Consider the following 17,428-nt stretch of genomic DNA (forward strand, 5'->3'; position numbering starts at 1 on the left):
GATCAGATGAATGCAAAGCCACAAGCTCGTCATCTTCTCCCAACCAAATGAGAAGAAAAAGGAATGGAGGAAAGAGCAGAACATAAGGGAAGAACCAAGATAAGGAATCGATGAGGCCTACTGGAAGATTAAGGCGAAGAAACTCCGATAAAAAGACAACAAAACAAATGCCACGAGGAAGACCTTGGTTTGGAATGGAAAAAGGAAAGGATTTCGAAGATGGAGCACGAGTTCACCCTCGACCACTCTCTTTAGACGATTGGTTGCAGAAATATTGAAACAACGACGAAGCACAGGTCGCTAGCATTATATAAAGCCTCAGGTGGCTCAAATCGACATGACTGTTCAAGCAATCAATTCGATCTCCACCACATGTCAAGTGTTCGATTCTGAACCATCGCCAGGATCGCTACCGACAAAGCGTCCAACCGCCGCCTTGGAAATCCCACCACTAATAGTACCACTTCTGAAAGGGCAGGCGCCAGCATGCAATCAAAATGCAGTCTGTAGAAGAATTTCCAAGCTGATAAGACAGCTTGGTTGATTGGCTTTGTAGCTCGCCTCAACTAGTTGATTTCGCCCGAGGAAAGCTACGTCCTTCACCCGAGCCGATCAAGTCAGCTCGACCTCGGAAGTAGGGAGCAATTGATACACCTCAAAACCAACCTAAGCAGATAAGACAGAACGACTAACAAAAGCTCGCCATCTAGCCACAAGCTGACCATTCAATGCTTGCCATGTGGTTGATCCAGAAGACATGCAAAGAATTCTTCGTATTTCATACTCTCTGAGTCTCTGTCGAGCTGGCAACAACTTGGCCATGATCGCGAACTGTTTCCTAACAAAAGCAATACACGTGCAGATTCCCATGGCTGAGAAGCGCAGACATGATTCCGAGCAAAATATACACGTTACCAAATCAACCAGCATAGAGGCCCAAACTACTCAACGACGAGCTCCAACCCTCACCTATATGTTGCAATCCTGAGGCCCACCAGGTAAGTTCTCCTCTGACTGTCTTACGCTATCTCTACCCCTCTTAGACCTCCTATTTCTTCAGAGTCGTGTTTGACTTAGGCATTGGAGGGTCCCTCACCGGATATGCTCTGACAAGTAGACTTTCTTGTCTTTGTTGTTTTAGGTCGGAGTCAACGTCGAATCACTAGTCAGAGCAGCACCTCTGCCAACACCAACTCGGAGGCAATTGGCACTAGAACTACCATCGACCAAGTGCAACGGCCACCGAATCATCGCCACAGAGGCATGTTGACCCCCATCCAATCCACCTAATCTGGAAGGTCGATAAGTTGAGACCTCCAGCGACCCGTCAGCTCGGCGTCTTGGCCGAGCGGATCCTAGTGGCAACAATTGGCATATTATTTAATAATATATGAACCGACGTGTCCTCTAAAGTTAAGATTCTAACCTTTCAATGTATGGAGACATATTTAAAGGCTTCCCAGTTCCAACAAATATAAGCCTTGTTTTATGGAAGAGATAAATACTTATAATATAATATGGCTCACCCATATATCTTAAAAGCACATCACTTAGCAAAGATTTGAACATATGACTTGTAAACTTTATTGTCGTGATAACAACTGAAGCTTAATCTCTACAAAGCTTGTTTTACTTATATACATTTAAAATTCAGATGCTTGTGCTAGAATTAGAAATACTAAGGGATCATACTATGTTAAGGGCATATAAAGAAAGTTATTTTCATCTTCTCCAATTCCAGTCCTAGTAATTCTGAAAAATGAAATTATTAATTTTATCTTGAAAAGATACTAGTAAGTCATGATCAACCCAATAAAAAAATATCAGCAAATGATTCAAATAATTTTTTAGAAAAAAATAAGCATGTACAGAATCTTCTTGACAAAAGTAATGGAAGAGATGTTACATAAATGTAATGCAACACAAATTTCTATGCTCCTGTTCCTCCAACTCTCTTAATGTCTCATTTAGATCATAATCGAAGACATAAGAAAACCATATGCTGATCAGCCAAAGATGTACAGAACATACAACCATTAAAAGAGAATAGCTGCCATGCATAACATTCGAAAACAACATATATGATGTCTTTTTCCCTTCTTTATAAATATCATCTCAACGGACGGATACAATAAACTTTCTGGCACGCAGTTTTTAGGTATAAAGATTTTGGCTTACAAAAGAGGGGGAAAAACTAATAAACCAATAATATTCACAATTACCTTGCTATACTTTGATGACGAATGCATTCCCTTAACATAGCACCATAATGTAAAGCAATGTCCACATTGTCATACCTGGATAACCAATATGTTAGTACGTGACAAGTTAAGCTAAAACCAACTTGATATATGGCAGAAAATCCCACGACTTCTCCCAATGCAGAAGAACACATGGAATTGTTGGCATATAGCTGTTCGTAGCAAATAGAATCTGAAACTCATAAAGTATACTGCTACAAAAAATCGAAAATGCTATGCTCCTTTCCCTGATTTCATGAATGCTTCCACTCACTCGACTCAATCTTTTCCCAAAAATCTTTTCCCTGATTTCATGAATGCTAAAATAGAACTAGGTCTCCAGCATGCCACTTTATATTTCTAGCAAATTTGAACCACAGATCCTAGACCAAGACCTCGAATGACTATATATCCAGGCACCAAAAAGATTGGCAATAAGTTTAAAGAAGGCCTTCTTTTCCTAGTCACCATTGATTTGCATGCATTCAGACAAGATAATATTAGAGACCTCAAATGCCTGACTTTTAGAATTTTTGTTCACTTAAATGTAACATCTTGGAAGAGGTAGCATCTTAACGTTGCTTTGTATGGCACATTTTATCATGAGGCTCATTTTATCATGATACCACATAATGCACAACCCAAGTTCATGATCAAATGAAATTTTATTGATTTAAGTGTTCAATAATCCAAAATCACCATCATCGCCTAAAAGATAACTTTCTTCACAGCAAAGAATCCAAAACCACATCAGCTGCAGGAAAAAAATTTAGGAGAACTAATTGCCAATATTCAAACGTAACATTTAGATGGAAAATTTTCATCAAAAAAAACATTTAGATGGAAAAAAAATGGTAATGACATTTTTTTTTTCAGAAAAAAATGGCAAGAATGGTATCAAAAGAAATGAAAAAATTGTTCAAAATTACTGAATTCTTTTTGGCTGTAAGCTTTAAAATCTAAATCTCACCCAGAGACTAAAAGATCCAAAAGATCTTTGTTTGCTTCCAAATAATCAGAAGCAATCAACCGTGAATGAACTTGCTGCCTTTGTAAATTTGCAACAACTTGAGTAGCATCTTTCCGTGCCTGCAGAAGTTATCAAGAACCAGATTTTGGCAACAAGTTGACAACTGAATACATATCAATTGGAATAGGATAGGGCACAAGCTTTGCTAGAGTTGACCAGATGAATGCATATCAATAGGATTAGCCTAGACTATATAATATCCAAAGTTCAAGATACATAAACCTAGATAAGCTTGTTGTATTAAAATTATGACATTATATGTGTAATACATAGTCATTAACGTAAGATAAAATCTGTACATCTACCTCCAGGTTCAATTTTGGGAGACAAATAATTAGCAGGCGTAAGGTGTTTCCTTTAAAAAACTCCTGTGTCAACTGGGCACATGCTTCAGAGACTGGCTCTGCTTCACTGTTGCCATACAGAATAGATTTCAACTCCCGGATATTTTTGCTTAGTTCCGCCATCTGCATAGTTAGAGTTGAATATAAAAATCAATGACAATTAAATATACATTAGCAGTTAGCCAATAAGGAAAAATACAGGCCTTCCACATAATCTATGTATATTAGCAGTTACCCAATAAGGAAAAATACATGCCTCCCACATAATCTTTCATTTTTTCCTTTTTTATCCTTTATATGAAGAAGAATAGCAAAGAAGAAAAGGCAGATAAAACTTGGAGAAATTATAGGGTTGAAGCCACATATCCTGATGGGGATCAACAAGCCTTAGAAATACATTCTTGGTGCCAGGATAAGAATCAAAGCTTCTGGATGCACTTGGAGGATGATGTTTTATGAATTGTAGGCTTTAATTCAAGTCTAGGGCCCATTTTGCATGATCAGGGACTTATTTGTTATGAGTTTATAACTTTATTCTCAGAAGGATGGGCCCCTTTTTCTTATATGTGAGGGGTCCTCTAATTATTCACCAATTTTGTAGGGAATTATCTGCAGGAAAGTAAGCAACCAGACCTAAGTGACGGTCAGCCCCCTCTACGATTTTATGACAATGTTTATTAAATGAAATATTCTTTTTTTTATAAGAGTTATATTGAACACCCTAAGGAATGTTATTCTTTAACACCAGGGGGAGTAGTATTTTACTCTTCTTTTATCTTCTTTTTTTTTTTTGCTCTGCTTTTTCCCAATCTTGCTATTTTTCCACTATTCTCTTCACTCTTTGCATCAAACCCAGTCTTCAACCAGTCCCAACAGCCATAGCCCAGCATTCCCAGAGAACAGCCATTGGCCAACTTTAAGAGGACTTCCTAAACATGACCAACAAGCAGATAATCAGGCCAGCTGTTCAGAGCAATCAAAGACAACTCTCATAAACAGCCTAATCACAAAGCAGCATTATGCAGCAAATTAAAACCTAGAATTCCCTGAATTCAACCAAGAAACCAGGTTCTTATTTTTCTCCTAGAAAGCTAGTTAAAGAAGGCTTGACCGGGTTTCAGTTGGGGCCCAAGTTATCTTGATTTCAATCCCTTTAAGACACCATAAGACCAGTCAGCCTTATTTTTACCAATTTCCTCTCTCTACTTCTAATCTCTTCCTTAAACCTCCTTTCTCCCTTCTGTTTATTCCTCTCACTACATATCTGTTTCAAGTTGTTATTCTCTATGTCCACAGAACATGGTCTGAAGATAACAAAAATGAAATAGTCCCCTCACTTTCACTCTTTCTTATCCCCTTTTTCTTTTCTATTCTACAATGTATGTTGCAGATACAAATGATCCAGCAAGATCACTAGACTTGATGTAGACCACTTTGGCCACTACAGGTACAGCTAAACAGGATTCAAGAGCGAGATCTGCCATATCAAGAAGCCGAATCACATGCCATATTTGTGAAAGCCATAACTTGGTCATATGACATCGGCTTGAAATGATCTTTTTTTTTTCAAAATCATGTAACTTTATGAGATATACGACATGGCACTACCTTCTAAAGGAGACCACACAAATAGTAATCTAGCCCAAATTCCATTGTTTGGACCCTGAAATGGCCTGGTCAAAAAGAAATTTTCTTTTCGAAAAAAACTTTGACTAGGCATATCTCCTAAGCTAGGAAGAATTAGGCCGAGAGACAAAAGGCAAAGTTGATGTAGAAGTCGAGATCTACCTCCTATAAGAATTTAGCTTTTTCGTATTTATTTCTACTAATTATGTTTATTTTTGAAAAGCTAGTCCTATTCGAACTAGGAGACAAATCCAACTTGAATTGTGCAAGGGCAAAGCTCACTATTATAAATAAGAGCTATGTACCTCAGTTTTGAATCATCAATAAAAGAACAAAGAACCTAAACCCTACTTTCGCTAATTTTTTTTTTATTTTTTTCTAAATTTCTTTCGAGAGATTCGAGTTAAACGAGTTGAGTTCTTCCTTCTCTCCGACCGGATGAAATTGGTATCAAAGCTTCAATCCTTTACATCTGTGGAGGCCTTAGTGTATAGTCCAGATACGAAAGCAATACAAGCAAACAGGAAAAGGGCTATCCATGCTTGAAGCACATCGAAAAACAAAAATGAGTACAGCTGTTAATTCTACCTCAATAGATGATGAGATGAAGAGACGTCTCATGCAATTAGAATAGAAAATTGCCAACTCACCAAAATTATGTTTCGATCGGTGATGATGCCTTCAACACAAACACCAGCAACCCCTATAGCAAAGCATCTCCCATGTCTAGAGATAAGGATCTACCATCTACTGAAGAGGGAGTAATATGCGTGCACTCAGAATCCCTCTCTTCAGCTTTTCAAATTCGAAGCTCAAATCAAGATCCCTATATATGGTGGAACTGTCAATGCAAAGAGGCTAGATAACCGGCTAGACCAGATAAGTCCTTCCATTGGTTTAATTTCCACCTCTTAGTGAATATCTCAACTCATTTGCTTCCAAACATTCTATGATTTTAAATTTCTGCATTTACATAATAGTTGTCCTTACACTTCATATGCATGGCTTTATTTTTTTGGGCGTTAATTATCATATTTGTATAGGCATTGCACCAAGATTCGCCGTCTCGGTACTGGACCCCATACCGGTGCCACATTATCATTGTGTTGGTAGATACAGTGCAAGGTCTTTTCGGCGTACCAAAGGTCAGTATGCCTCCCGTACCAGATATTGATGCCCCATGCTGTCCGGTTCGGGCCAATACAGCAAACCATGCATTGCACACTAAATTCTTCTCAAGGGTTGTCTTGAATGGCTAAAACTATAGTCTGTTACTATTTTCCATACTATTAACAACAGAAACCCAGATTTATCTAACTGATGAATGAGGTCAGTATGCATGATGATGCCCACAATTATTCCATGACATCAAAAAAAAGGTACAATATATTGAAAATAATATAAGCTTTAATAGGATCAAGTACTTCATATGTTCAATCATGATTCTTAATAAATCATTACAATACGAATGATTGGAGAATAAGGAATTTACTAAGAAATTGCTTGCTATGCCTGTAAAAATATATGCTTCATAAAAGAACATGATTCCAATTGCCAAAAACAAACACACATACTAGAAGAGGCCTCTTTTCCGTATGAAAAATTCATGGACTCATCAGACTGCTTAATCGTGAAGTATAAACTCATGAAGGGCAAACCACTACTTTGCAGAATGAAAGTCCATATGAATGTTCCAACTCTAAGGTACTTAGCTAACTACCCATATCACTTTGGTGTCTAGGGCCTCTCCTCGATATCTCTGTTAAGAGTTCAAGGATTGGCATGCTCTCCTACTTCTAAACTTGCAAATACAGACGTACAAATCACCAAGTAATCCAAGAACAATAGCTTTAGTTATAAAAAAAATGGAGACAATCAAACAACCCAAAAACAATGACTTTAGCAGTTGGACAGTTGAACATCATTTTCTGGCAATGATTTGTCACCTTTTTGCTTAGGTTGCTCTGGCTTCTGGTGGAGGCAACCATGGTAGCAGTGGTTGATTCATTATGACACAAATCATTCCCTTTTGGGAATTTTCATCCTAAAATTTGCAATGGTAGAACACTTAAATTGAATATAATTCAAACATCGTTGGTGTGCATTCCTTGAACAGTGAATGAGTAGCGCATGCATAATAACACAATCTTTTAATCTTGACAAATCTGTTCTAATGCACTGTAAAAAGTAAAGAACTTTTTGCAGGTATCGGACCTCTAAAGAGTTCTGAAAATATGCTTACGTGCATGTTTCATAAAGGACCTATAGGAGCGAGCCACTTGAAACTCTGCATCCCAAGCATTTATAAATTTCACAGAACACTGCAAATGATTACAGTTTTGGGGAAAAATTTACATCTGAAAAGTACATACATGGTCTAATTCATGGATATCTAGCTCTCCAATGACATGCCAGTTGCTCTATTTGTCTTTTGCTCTATTTGTCTCTTTAGCCTCTAAACTTTCCCTGTCTCAGATCTGGAACTATATCATATGTCGCCCTTTAGTAACTTGCAATGGAATTATGCAAGTCCACCATACCACTTTCAAATTATTTTATTTTACTCATTTAAGTCTCATTCAAAACAAGACTACAAGATTATACATCTATACAAAAAACAAAAGCCAATAACAGATCTTTCTAGCAGAAATTGTCTGTATTTCCAGAATGGAATTGTTAATATTGCAAATGATTAGTCAAACTTGAAGAAACACAGAGCAAATTTCGAAACCAAAGCTCTGGACCATTTATCAGAAATTTATTTAATAGGACAGCATTTAAGAAATTATATAATAAAATTGTCATTTTCTTTAGCTTCCATCCTGTCCACTTCAGAGTAACCAAAACAAATTACTGGACTAACTTTCAAAATTCTGATTCAACTTCAGTTGAACAAACATTAATATACTAACATAAATGTGGACACATGAAATTCATAGCGATAAACTAACTGGATTAAAGTAGCATTTTCATTCACTATACCATCTCTAAATGAAACACTATATCATGTTAACATACTGGTGGTAGACTGGTAGCCCTAAAAGAAAAGATTGGCAAGTGACGATTCATACAACCAAGTCCAAATAGTTGGTAGGAGGCTTGAACTTTATGCTTATGAAAGTAACTCTTCAATCAATAGAAATCATAACTAATGTTAAGGTTCTGAAACTCTACTTTATGGCTAGAGTGCATCGAGTTCATGGTCAAGAGAAAGTGGGACATACTCTCACTTGAAATGAGAAAGTGAGAATGCTCAGAATGATCCATAAATCCCAGAAACTAACATATGGAAGCAACCCAATCATCTGATTTTTTATTATACTTCTTCAAAAGATCCTCAACATTAAACTCAATTTCTATAGTTATTTGGCAATCTTGCATCATACATTGCTAATAATGATGTAGACAGCCACCTTACCAACTTGCATTGGCAAGTTTATCCACTATGATGCCGTGTAATTGTAGAAGGAAATGAAAAGCTCACAAAAAATGACATCATATGGGAACAACTAAAATTTCTCAAGAAAGTCAACATGTATCTAGCACACGGGGAAAAGAAGAGCGTGATGGAAAAGACAGTAATGACAGGACAAACCAGAAACAGATCATGCAATTTCTATGACAAATAAGGTGATAACAATATAACAATACATAACCAAAGATCAATGACTATATTTGACATGGCTGACCACTAAGTAGATAAGCTCGGCCATAATCAACTGTCATTTTTCTAATGTTTAATAACCCATTTTGTCATTCCAAATAGTCCCTGGAACTAATCTTTTAGGAGCTCACTTCTAGTACTTCTCATACCTATATGCAACCAACTTAACCCTAGTTGTAAGAGTCTAACTAGGAAGAATTACTTGTTCTACACAATGCAAACCCGTTCCATTATATAGAGTTGGTCTATCTAGATTTTAATTGAAAAACATAGTCAGATTCTTCCGTCACATTTTTCCTTCTTTCCTCTTCTTGTTACTAGTATCAACAACAGAATGGTTGGAGCAGATCAAGAGCACTGATGTACCTGCAAAAACCAGCCAGATACACTATACAATCTAAATCTAAAAATATAAGAAAATTCACATACATCCTACTATAGACATTAAAATAAACAGATTTTATGCCTTCTCTTACCACAGTTCTGATATGACATGGATGTAAATAGTCCTAGTTATCTCAGTGAACAAACTCAAAGCATTCAAAAATTCATCCTTTACATTTAAGTTCATTAGAAACCCTAACAAACATAAACTTCATCCAAATTCCCTTGGCTGATATGATATTAATCATTTCCCTGACCTCATTTTATTCTCAGAATTTTTAAGAAGATACCAGGAGTCCAGCCCTATAAGTGCAGCAAAACCTCCTTTTTTTACACCTAACTCGTTCCATTAAACCATTCCCATAACTAAAAACTAGGAAACCCGAACTCCAAAATTGCTTTCAAATTCTTTATCTTTTCGATATAAAAATCTGTCCTACAGTCTGAGCCTATAAATTTTTTTTGTTCAATATGAAGCAGTGAACAGCTATTTCCTGAGAGCTAATAGGGCTTCCTAGCTAGAGCCCACACCCAGTGAATCATTCTGAAACCCTCTGCTGAGAATATCACAAGAGAAAAGATTCTCTGCCTCTCAAGGAGTAGAGACGATGTTTCCATTCCTTTAGGGTCCTTTTTCGCATGGAAAGGCCTGGAAACTTTCAGATTAAAACAACCCTGCTTCGTTAAGCTTATTAGCTTCGGCCAGAAAGGAGTTATCTACATTCACCCTAAATGAGCAATATAAGTAATATGAACTTACTGCGACACCACCATCAGAAAACAAACCAAGAGTTTCAAACTTCATATATAGGAAGAAACCACTATTGCAATAAAATAAAGAATTGGCATGTCTTTTCATCTTATAAATCTACCACCAAACCATCTATGAGAAAAACACAAGTAATACAGTACGTGACCTATTTAAATGCCAAATGTACAGGATGGAGAAAGAAAATTGACCAAACATAAACTCTATCTACTTCTGAAGGAAAGGCCTTACAAGATGTATATACTTGATAATGCATTTACCTTTTCCTATTGTATTTTTCACAAAATTATTTATCTTCATATATTATTTATTGATTTTATATCAGCTAGAGCAACATTATATACATTTTGATGATTACTGCTTTTTAAGATGTATAAAAACATTATGTAACTAAAAGCCATAACTAAAATGGTATCCTTAGAAAAATAATAATAAAGCACTTATTAATGCTTATCATTTTTTTAAATTCAATTAGATAAAAATAAAGAGTAATTATTTTGGAGTGTAAAAAAATTGTGGCTCTGAATAATATTTCATCCAAGAAATCTATACTATACCTAAAGAAAAAAAAAGGCGAAGGATACAATATAGTTGTATTTTAAAATAATTTTAAAAACAATTCTAAGACTCTACATTGTTTTTTTGTTAAATTCATTAATAATTGCAACTGAATTTACATTTCAAAAGCCCTTTTAACAGTTCAAACATTTTGCTTGGAGGAATGATGATAAAGAATATAGAATAACTTATATAATAAAACCTAGTTGCATAAACTATCTTATAAACGAAAGGACCATTAAAGAGGATTATTTCATACAAGTGATAGTACAAGCATACTTACTCTACAAATTTGGAAAGTGCCATCTCTCTAATAGAAGTATAAATCCCTATCAAGGCATCAACTCTCTCTCTCTCTAAGTCATTCATGGATCCATTCAATCATTTATATATTTCTCTCTTTTTGGTATGTAGTACACAATTAGAAAGCTCTCCCTAGCAAATAAAGAGAATCTTTTTGCATTTCCATGTCTATCATTTCCTCTAACTTAGATGATGACTTGGATTTAGAAGCCATTAAAGGGGGTCCCATTATTAAATGCCCATGGGGCATTTGATAAAAAGAATGACATGAAGAACCTGATTGCAGGTCAACCTATTGTTAAGGTATTGTACATTCTAGGTTGTCAAGAACAACTAATATTTCCTAATATGAATTGTGATAATCTTATATTGTAATAAAAGCAAGCTCAAGTCTACCATTTGTGCTTAATTAAATTAACTCTTGATGACTAATATTGTGACAAAAAGGGAATAAGTGCAATACCGGGGGAGGTTGGTAATTGAGATGGAGAGATTTTAGGAAATTACAGTGAGAAAATTTAGAAAGATAACTGATGACATCAGTAAGTTTAACTGTAGTTAAATAACCAACAAGAATAAAGAACATCAATAGTGACTGACTAATACTTTGGGGCTCCCATTATGTGCACATGAAAAGTTCTCTAGGCCCATAAAGATGGCATGGCAACTCAGCATTCAACTAAACCCCAAAATTAAAGCAATGTCTGGTCTTCCACAAGTCCCCTCCTGCTGCATGGTAGTCAGAACGTTTTGTGGTTAATGGGACAATCACCTCACTGGATGTCCAAGTTAACATCTCATTAAGAGGATATTGGGGGCCTATAATATGTTATTTTCCTTTCATAGTGATTTCCTGGCAGTCAATTACGTGTCGATATTGTGGAGCAAGACTATACAATCTGTAGTGGAAAATTCTTAGAACTTGAAGGGGCTGTGGCCCCCGCCAGCACCCATGTGTCTGCCCATGCGCATGCATTTTAAATTTAAAATTATGATTTATGTACTTTGACCTCCCAGATATCATTCGTTTTCTTTGCTTTTCAATGAAATATTTATTATTGGACTCTTCTGCTAGTCCAGGGTAATGGCATAATTTTTTTATTATGGAAAGCATAAACAACACTCCATCTACAGAAAATCAATCAGCAAGCTGAATCCCAACTTATGCACGCACACCTTGAGAGAGATATTATACCCCTCACAAACGGAGCAACATATTGGAGATAGGTTTGCAATTGCTTCCACATATATAATTAAGATTAACCTATTTATTGGGAGGGGCAACGAAATTTTGTGTCCACTGTCTCAAACTCTCAATACCTGAAATTTATCTTCCTGGGTAAGCAATACATCGCATCTACATAAGAACAACATAATGCTATATATTCTTCCTATCCATTGGTGCACCTAATACCATAGCTAGGACATCAGGTTATCACACTGATACGATGGCAAAGTATATGCCAATGTTGCCTCTAATAGAAAATTTATGCATATGATTCTAGACTACAACTATGAACGAGTAAGTAAATGAAAGTGCTGGCACCAAAGCTCATACATTTCCCTTGAACCAACGGAACAAAGGAAAAGGAAAAAGAAATTTCTCTAGCCTGACACCAAAGTGACCCAAAGAACAGTGTATCGTGAAACAATTTGAGATTTTCGAACAAAAGATATATTACTCCAAAGCTTCCTGCCTAAAAGTTTCAGTGCCCCTTCTCAAAACTCTATATTACATCCATCTAATCTACACCAATTACGAAAATCAGTGGAATCCAAAGAATTACTGCCTACCCTTCCTCAGAAGAGAAAGGAAAATGAGCACATTGAGCTTCTTTTAGAAAAGAAACTAAGAAAACTACATTTAGCTTATCAGTTCATCAACTCTATTGATTCATTACAAGAAAAAGGCTCCATTACCCACAAGTGAAAATCTCCAATATCAGCCTCCACTCTCCACAACCACAAAATTCTTCAATCTTATTGCAAACAGTGTAATAGCTAAACAAATCCAAAACACGAATACAACGTGGAAACAGCAGAGATATATAATTCGTTATATATTTTCAAAAACTAATCCTAGTCATCTTTGACTTTCTCCCTTGTACATGCTGTGAGTTTCTCCATATTATATGCAGGACCGACAATCAAGGTCAGAAGAACCGGTACCGGGGACCATACCGGTTCTCCAGTGGAACGAGCCCGTACGGGCCGTGCCGAGCCCGTACCGAGAGAGAAAACCTGCCGAAGCCGGAGAAGAAGAGAAAGAGAGAGTGAGCAGGGAAGGGAGGAAAAAGGAGCGACGGCAGACGCCGGTAGAGCGCCTTGGGAGGCCGGCAGAGGCCGATGCTGCGGCCACGTTTCCTGTTTCTTTCGAAATAGGAAAATAGGCTGTGGCTAAAAACATTGAAAATTTTAAAGTGAAGTCGGCAAATGCTTACCGATTTCACTTAAAAATCCCAAAAAATTTTAAATTAAAATTTTTTAAGTCAAATCAGCAAGCGATTTGCCGACTTCACTTAAAAATTTTCTAATTTTTTAGCCGCGGCCTACTCTCCTGTTTCGAAAGAAATAGGGGACGCAGCTGCAGCCTCGGCCTCTATCGCCCCCTGCAGCCTTCACCGGCCTCCCGCAGCCCTCCATCGGCCTCCACCACCGCTCCTTCTCCCTCCCTCCCCCACTCACTCTCTCTTTCTCTCCTTCTTCTCTGGGTCTGGCAGCAAGCCGATTTTAAAGCCGACACCATACCAATAAGCCACCGGTACGGCTCAGAACGGACGGAACCATCCGGTTCAGGACCGTTCCGCATTCCATTCCGACAACCAATTAGAGCGAAATTGCTTACAATTATTCATTCTTGTTCATCAGAAGCAAAGAATTAGCTACCATGTCAAGAAAGGGACCAAAATGGAAATAAGAAGCTTCACTATAAGAAGATTTAATATAATTACTTAGTAGTCCCTTCATTCATGCATATTAGAAAATAAAAATCCTGATCATAGAATCCAAGTAACGATCCTAACTCCATAAATGTCTCTCATTTACCAAAGGAATCAAAGAAAATACACCCAAACAAAATTTTAAGAAAAAATTGCCAACCAAAGTTTAAATTTTTGCATGCGAAAAGGACAAACTAAACCCAGTGTAAGCAAGAAAAGTTATAATTACGGATCAAAAATCCATCAAATTTATGCTTACAAAAGCAATCCAACCCAAAAAATAGAAAGAAAAACGAAAGAAAATATGCATAGCAATAAGGTATCAAAGGATAGAAGAGGAAGAAAGAGGATCGGGGATCGGCACCTTCTCCTCCCTTTTAGACTCCCAGGAGTTCCAATTAAGGTTGATGTAAATAGGAGTTACTGTGTTTGGCGCACAATGTCAGCCGTTGTCCATGGCTTTAACTTAAAGAGACCCTTTATCTTCCTCTTCCTTACTGGTGGGAGGCTTTGGGAGGGGCTAGGCCTCCATACAGCGAAGCACCTCCACGCCACAGCATTAGTGTTATGAAGTAGAGCTAGGAGTAGTGTTCATGGGGGGCAGAAGAAGCGATTGGGGGCCATTAGGGGCACAAGTAGAGGCGCAAATGGGTCGGGTCGGGTCGGGTCCTGAGTGACCCCAACCTGACCCGATTTTTTTTGGGTCCTAATTTTGGACCTAGACCCGACCCGATCTACCCGACCCGATTGAAGATCGGGTCGGGTCGGATCGGGTCCGAGTCGGGTCCGAGTTTGGGTCTGAATCGGATCTACTTTTTTTGTGCTTTTGGGAAAAAATTTGGGCAAATCTAATTTGGTCATATTATGAGGTGCTGGGTGACCCATGACTTGAAAGACTTGCAATTGACCTCCAGTCAGAACAGATGACCCATGACTTCCAAACTAAGTCGGTCTACAAGCCAAATTTCATATCACACTATTTTTTATCTACATGACTGATTGGACGGAACTTGGTGTCTCCCAGCTCCCTTCTCATGAGGACAAAAAAAATCTCAGACCTTCCAAAATCCAATTCCATTGCAGAAAACTGGCACATGACCCATATTCAGTTCAGTGTTCCCTCACTTTCTCCCTTCAAAAGTTAAAAGAAACAAAAACCAAAAAACAGAAGGAAAAAAAAGCTAGCTACCGAGACACTAGAGGTATCAACAGTGTAATAGATCGAGAGAGAATCCTAACGGGCCAAGGTTCCTTTGGATTCTGTGAATCTATGCTTGTTGCTACCCTTCCACGCTTGAACCCTACTCCCCTTAGGGCTTTTCCTCTCCCCCGCACACAAAAAAAAAAGAAAAGACCCTCTTTTGCTTTTTCCTTTCTCTCTCCCTCTTCGGGTCCATTCGGGTCGGGTTGGATCCATTCGGTAAACCCAGACCCGACCCAAAAAATGATTTGGGTCCAATTTTAGGACCCGATACGGACCCGTGGGTCCTCAAATTCGGGTCGGGACGGGTCTACGCGGGTTGGATCGGTCTACGCGGGTCGGGTCGGGTTACGGGTTGACCCGACCCATTTGCAGCCTTAGGCACAAGGGGAGCAAGTTCGACTTTACAACTTTCTCCCCACACCAATTTTAGTAATTAATAAAATCCTAGTGTTACTTCCTCTCTTTTCTCAAGAAAAAAAGGAAATAAAATCCTAGCATTACTGCCTCTCTTTTCTCAAGAAAAAAAAGGAAATAAAAAGAAGGAAAGAAAGAAAGAAAAGAAAATGAGGGCATTGAACCACTTCTAAAAAGAAACTAACAAAACTTTAATTAGTTTAGTGGTTCATCAACTCTATGGATGCATTACAAGAAAAAGGCCCCATTGCTTCAATGTGCAACAACCTCCACAAGCAAAAAACTCCTTTAGCAACAGCCTCCACACTCAGCAAGCACAAAATACTACACTCTAATCTTATTGCAAGAAATGTAAAAACTAAACAAGTTGACAAAAGGAATAGCTGTGGAAATAATAGATATTTATAATTTCTCATAAATTCGTGAACCCTACTCTCCATCATCCTTGAATTTCGCCATTTTATGAGCAGAACCAACAACCAGTTAGTGAGCTCTTGCTTAGAATCATTCATTTTTATTCATCAAAAACAAAGAATTAGTTTTTTAATACAAGCAATAAACGGGAGAGTGTGGAAATAAGCAGATTTACTATAAGAAAATAGCAAAATTATTACTCAACAGTCCCCTCATTCATGCACATTACGATACAGAAATCCTGATCACAGATTAAACTTAGCGATTCTAACTCCATGAAATTCTCCATTTTACCAAAGGAATGGCCTAAAATTATAAGGAAAATAAAATCCCACATCAGAACAGCTCAAGTTTCAATGTTTCCGGCGAAAAGGGACAAATTAAGCCTATAAAAACAATTCAAACCCAGAAATCAGAGGAACAAAAAAAAATCAAAATCCATGGAACCCAGATGGGATCAGATGACAGAAGAGGGGGAAACGAGATCAGAGATCAGCACCTTCTCCTCCCGCTTAGCATCTCGGGAGTTCCAATTGACGTCGACGTATATGAGGAGTTCCCGCGTCTGCCGCACAACATCGGCCGGCGTCCGCGGCTTCGACTTGAACAGCCCCTTCATCTTCCTCTTCCCCGCCGGCGGGAGGCTACGGGAAGAAGAGCCGGGACCGCAGATCGCGAGGCAACCCGCACCACGGCGCTAGGGTTAGGGTTTCGCGCGGCAGCCGGGGGCGCCGGAAGAAGAAGCCAGCGCGCGAGAGAGAGGCGCTAGGGCTTGAAGCGTAGAGGCACCGAGTTCGACCGGCGGTTCTTTCCCGTTGGCGAGGCCGAGGAACGGGAAGAAACGCTCATCCTAAACTTACGTCCGATTCTTGACGTTTCGTTCTCTGCTTTCCTTCGGATGAACGGCCGAGATTTAAAGACCACAGAGGATGATTGATGGTCGATCCCAAAATTTAAAACATGGGATTTATTTACCGGATAACAATAGGGATTATAATCAGTTAATTACGAGAAAACATAACCTGTTATAAATTAACATGGAGATCAACAAAGGGGGACATGGTTTCGGTTGGCTTCCATGCTGTCTCTATCCGTTTGGGCGGTGGTCGTCGCTATCTAATGTGGCAGTTTGTGGTGGTGCCCGCCCACATGGAAAGAGGTGTTGGTGTGTCGGATTGGATTGCCGTAGAGCCATTCAATTCCAGGCATCTGTTTTAGCTTTTTACGTTCCAAATGGACGAGGGGCGGGGGCAAATGTTTTTTCTGGCCCTTTGATTTTAATCACAAGTTGGTTTCATAGTTTTAAAATTAGCTACTGCTAAATGAGGTTATAAGATGTTGTCCAATCTGCTGAATTGGAAAATGATTTGGATTGTAAGGTGGATTCAATGGTTTCCGTTGGGTAGAATGTTCCAGCTATGAGAACATATTGTGTGGGATCTATAGACGTTTTGACAAGTCCCATGTATGGGAAAGTTGTCAAGGTAGATGTTGACATCGATGGCCTTGGAAGGCTGTCTAAACGATCGGGAAGCTAGT

At 38.2% G+C, this 17,428-nt stretch overlaps 1 protein-coding gene across 1 annotated transcript in view; it reads right to left on the minus strand.

Annotated features, from left to right (window-relative positions):
- Positions 1 to 16,508, minus strand: part of LOC103722512 (putative MO25-like protein At5g47540) — a 40,615-nt gene extending 24,107 nt beyond the window's left edge. Inside the window, exons 1-4 of the mRNA XM_008813102.3 lie at positions 16,389 to 16,508; positions 3,576 to 3,737; positions 3,211 to 3,329; positions 2,223 to 2,297 (exon numbers count right to left, since the gene is read on the minus strand). Of these exons, the coding sequence (XP_008811324.1) occupies positions 2,223 to 2,297; positions 3,211 to 3,329; positions 3,576 to 3,737; positions 16,389 to 16,508 (476 nt within the window). The remainder of the gene's footprint in view (positions 1 to 2,222; positions 2,298 to 3,210; positions 3,330 to 3,575; positions 3,738 to 16,388) is intronic.
- Positions 16,509 to 17,428: the final 920 nt, after the last annotated feature.

The sequence above is a fragment of the Phoenix dactylifera genome, unplaced genomic scaffold (assembly GCF_009389715.1).
Source record: "Phoenix dactylifera cultivar Barhee BC4 unplaced genomic scaffold, palm_55x_up_171113_PBpolish2nd_filt_p 000760F, whole genome shotgun sequence".
In the NCBI taxonomy this organism is placed as follows: domain Eukaryota; kingdom Viridiplantae; phylum Streptophyta; class Magnoliopsida; order Arecales; family Arecaceae; genus Phoenix; species Phoenix dactylifera.